The following is a 4,420-nucleotide window of genomic DNA, read 5'->3' as shown; positions in this document are numbered from 1 at the left end:
AGCAAACTCCTCCTTAACTGCTCGTTTCACATGACAGCCCCGTTGCTGCCGCCCGCAGCAGTCGTGGGGGTGGAAAGTCCAGGGTTTGGATGAGTTTGCTTTTCCAGAGCGGTAAGGGTGGAGCGAAGCTTCGTCAAGGCTGGGGTTTCGAGCCTCCCAGCTGGGCGATGCAGCCCTTCCCAGCCAGTCCGTGCGTTAGCTCCGCGGCCAGCAAATATTCTTGGTGCAGTCTCTTCCTGGAAGCTGTTTGCAGTCCGGGTGAAGGCCCTGGCTGGGGGACAGGCACACACAGGAGAGCGAGCAGGCAGGTCAGTGCCGCCAGAGAGCTGCCGCCCCTCAGCACTGGTTGTGCTGCTCGTGGCAAACTTCATCTCCCGTACGCCAGGGGGATGTTTTCTCTTCTAAACGTTGCTCCTCCCTTCTTGCTGCGTCCAGAGAGTCCAAATCTTCCCTAAACCTCTGGGTCCCATCAGGACACGGCGGGTTTCTCTGGACAAAGAGGTGATCGTTATTCTGTGTTTGCTCACTGTGGCTTTCCTTTCTTTTTCCAGTTGATTGGTTTGGGTCCCCACAACCCCAAGAAGCAGCAGGATCTGGATAAGCTTTATGATCTAAAAACTAAAGCCCAACAGATTATGAACCAGTTTGGCCCTTCTACCTTGATCAACCTCTCCAACTTCTCCTCGATAAAGCCGGAACCAGCCAGCACGCCCCCGCAGAGCTCCATGGCCAACAGCACCGCCGTGGCAAAGATGCCTGGGACGCCGAGCGGAGGAGGACGCCTCAGTCCTGAAAGCAACCAGGTAATTTCATCCCCACCTTGAGGACAAGGGGGGAGAAGCTCAGACCTGCCTGTGGCTTAATTCCTCTCCTTCCTTAAACCACTGGCAAAAAAACTCAATGCCTGTTAAAACATCAGTTACTGAGCAAACAACATCTTCACGTATTCCTTCCCTTCCAGGCACTTTCAGGCAGGGTGGGGTGTGGATGCTGAAGGTAGAGGCTTTTTGAGTCTGGGGAAAAATGTATATTTGGGCTAAAATCCTTGTGAAATAGAAATAGAAGTGCAGGATTGTAGCCTCCGTCTTGCTGGGGTAGTGCGAGAGGCAGCATCGCTGCGTGTTCACTTGTCGTGGTGTGGGGGGTCTTTGACACCCATAAGATACGGCGCTGCTGCCTGCAAAGTGCTGCAAGAGCTCGCCCTGATCCCTCCGCAGCCTCACTGGGAAGTGTCCTCGTCCCAGCGACACAAATGCAGGCGCAGCAGTTCCACCCTTGGGGTGAGGGATCCACAGAGGGCGGGAGCGTCCCGCGCACAAGTGGCTGGTCCGACCAGGCTGATGGATCAGCGATAACCTCCGTCCGATTCCTGGAAGCCGGAGTGTCCCAGCAGCCGTGAAATTCCGGCTCCCCGCTGTGTTTGGGCTGAGCGGGTGCTGCCGCCTGCCCTAGAATAACCCAGCCTGTGCATATCTCTCTCTTTTCCATTCCAAACGCCGAAGCTGATAAGCGCTTGAGCTGTGGAAAAGCTTCCTCTGTGCCCTGAGCACAGCTTGAGTCACTGATTTTTCAGTTTCTTGCCTCTCATTTTGCTTTTGTCCCCACTTGCCAGCAGCCTCTTCCGTGGCGGCATTTGAGCGCAGGAGACTTATTCGTGCTAGCCTGCTGCATTCCACTTTTTGTTCAGAGCGACCACTGAGGCTTGAAAATGACTCCTTAACGTCTGATATATCTTATCTCTGCCATTCCTGAGCTGTGTCAACACCTGGGACTCGAGGCCTCGGGGGACAGTGAGGGGAGGAGCTGCCCTGCTTGGGCAGCCGCTTTGCTGAAACAGGGCCCTAAATCCTTCCTCTTCTCCCACGCCTGCAGGTTTTAACTAAGAAGAAATTGCAGGACCTGGTGCGGGAGGTAGATCCAAACGAGCAGCTGGATGAAGATGTGGAGGAAGTAGGTACCAAGGCATGGCGGGGGCTGCAGAAAGAATTCATCTGGGGTGTATCATGGAACACAGACGATGTTACACAGGAAGGCATCCAGGCGGGTTTGAATGTCTCCAGAGAAGGAGACTCCACCACCCCCCGGGCCAGCCTGTTCCAGTGTTCTGTCACCCTTACTGAGAAGAAGTTTCTTCTCAAATTTAGATGGAACCTCTTGTGTTCCAGTTTAAACCCATTACCCCTCGTCCTACCATCGGTTGTCACCGAGAAGAGCCTTGCTCCATCCTCGTGACACTCACCCCTTACATATTTATAAACATTAATTAGGTCACCCCTCAGTCTCCTCCAAACTAAAGAGACCCAGCTCCCTCAGCCTTTCCTCGTAAGGGAGATGCTCCACTCCCTTCAGCATCTTGGTTGCTCTTCGCTGGACTCTCTCCAGCAGTTCCTTATCCTCCTTAAACTGAGGGGCCCAGAACTGGACACAAGATTCCAGATGTGGTCTCACCAGGGAGGGCGGGGTGGCTCATTGTAGGCTTCTGCATTCTCACGTTTGCTGCAGCCTTCAGCCACCTGTGTCTGTTTCTGCATCAAAAAGTGTTTTGGAAGCGCAATGGTAGCGAACGGCTTTGAAATACGACCTTCTCCGGTTTTGTTTTCATCTTTCGTGCATCATTTCTGCCGCTTGGTGCTGCTAAAACCGCTCGTTGTCCTTCTTCTGCCCCAGATGCTGTTGCAGATCGCCGACGATTTCATCGAGAGCGTGGTGACGGCCGCCTGCCAGCTCGCCAGGCACCGCAAGTCGAATACCTTGGAAGTGAAAGATGTCCAATTGCATCTTGGTGAGTGAGGTTATTGCTTGGTTTTTTTTCCTTTTTCCCTCAGCTGAGAGTCAGGCACACGCCCTGAAGTCAGGGCATGGCTGCGATGTTGGGCTGGAGACCTGTGAGTAGCTACGGACTCGTCGCTACTTAAGAACACAATAATCAGGGCATGAAAGGGGGTGTCTGCCATCCCCTCTCTGAATTTTGAAGTTGTTGGAAAGCCCTTGGCACAGGGACTGAGCGCTCTGACCTGCTTTCTTTTCCAGAGCGTCAGTGGAACATGTGGATCCCGGGCTTTGGTTCGGAAGAAATCAGGCCCTACAAAAAAGCCTGCACCACAGAAGCTCACAAACAGGTAAGGAGCCCTCGGCTGACAGCGAGAATCGCGCGGTGGAAGTCTGATGGAGAGAAGGTTTGGCTCAGCCTCCTGGCACAATGGGATTTTGTCTTTTTGCTTTAACTGAATTGAGCCATCGCTTTGGAAGCGCCTGGTCAGACCCAAGGAAGAGCTGCCCCACAGGAGCTGCTGGAGTTTCGGGGATGGTTTCGCATCCCCGCTCCCGCAGCAGCTGCTGGGCAGAGAGAGGAGGCCTTGAAGTGGGGTTCGACCCGTCCGGTGCCCCTCACTCCCTCCGGCGTTTCGCTTGCCGGCCCTGGGTGTTGAGGAGAGGAGCGCAGACACTTTCTTTTTCCTCTGGCTTCAGCTTGCGACCCCATTAAGATTCAAACGGACTCGAAAGACCTGTGTGGAAACAAGTCAGGCAGAGTCCTGAGAGGACCCGAGATACTTTGTTCGTGCACTGCAACAGGTTGTTTTTCAGGAACCTCGTCTGAGACGCTCGGCTTCCCACGTGTTTCTCTTTCTTGTTACAGAGAATGGCACTGATTCGCAAAACTACCAAGAAATAGCCCCTGGGAAGAGCCGGGAGAAGACGCCAGTGCATTTTGGGACATCTGCCTCTCCACTGAAGCCTCCACAACGCCATCCATGGGATATTTTTTTTAATGCTTTACAGAGAAGCATATATTTTTTATTAACGGTGCAGCAATATCTTGACTTGACGAGGAGATCTGCCAAAAACATTCTACGCCCCCTTCGTTCCCCCTACGAGCGCGACGTATCCCAAACCCAGAGACTTTTTATTTGTGACTTGAAAGTGGTTTATCGTCTAAGTGATTATCCAAGGGACAGAGCATTTTGATCGTGTGTGGGACAGTATTAGAAGCATCTGTAGAGGTTTTTTTTGTTTCCTCCTTCCTACCTGCTCCAGTACTTTGTAATGTCAGTGTTTATATAAATACTTGCGTTTGTTTTACATGAATAAAGAAATTATTAATCTAAAACCGTGGCGCAGTCTTGTGCTTTTTGAACGGCACGCGGAGGGTTTGCGAGGGAAGTGGGCGAGCCTCCTCCTTGCCTGGTTTCTGCGTGTGGTGAGGAAATCCCCTGCCCGGGGGCTGAGGAGGAGTTGGGGGGCTTGGCTGGGCTCTGCTGGTGCTGGGTCCCTACGGGGGAAACCGCCTGGCCTGAAATAATTCAAGAACCAGTATGAGCCCCCTCCTCTCCTGCAAGTGAGGAGCACAGTAACGCCCATCTGACGGGCGCTGGGGTGGGGGGAAGCTGTTCCTGCGCCGCAGCCCTGCTCGCCGTGGGGA

At 53.4% G+C, this 4,420-nt stretch overlaps 1 protein-coding gene across 1 annotated transcript in view; it reads left to right on the top strand.

Moving 5' to 3' along the window:
* Nucleotides 1-4,108, top strand: part of TAF12 (TAF12 RNA polymerase II, TATA box binding protein (TBP)-associated factor, 20kDa) — a 5,124-nt gene extending 1,016 nt beyond the window's left edge. Inside the window, exons 2-6 of the mRNA XM_009872761.1 lie at nucleotides 552-803; nucleotides 1,873-1,950; nucleotides 2,668-2,782; nucleotides 3,031-3,119; nucleotides 3,638-4,108. Of these exons, the coding sequence (XP_009871063.1) occupies nucleotides 552-803; nucleotides 1,873-1,950; nucleotides 2,668-2,782; nucleotides 3,031-3,119; nucleotides 3,638-3,673 (570 nt within the window). The 3' untranslated portion in view covers nucleotides 3,674-4,108. The remainder of the gene's footprint in view (nucleotides 1-551; nucleotides 804-1,872; nucleotides 1,951-2,667; nucleotides 2,783-3,030; nucleotides 3,120-3,637) is intronic.
* The last annotated feature ends 312 nt before the right edge of the window (nucleotides 4,109-4,420 follow it).

Source organism: Apaloderma vittatum, unplaced genomic scaffold (assembly GCF_000703405.1).
Source record: "Apaloderma vittatum isolate BGI_N311 unplaced genomic scaffold, ASM70340v1 scaffold30207, whole genome shotgun sequence".
NCBI lineage: Eukaryota > Metazoa > Chordata > Aves > Trogoniformes > Trogonidae > Apaloderma > Apaloderma vittatum.
This window is presented reverse-complemented; position numbering and strand designations above follow the sequence as displayed.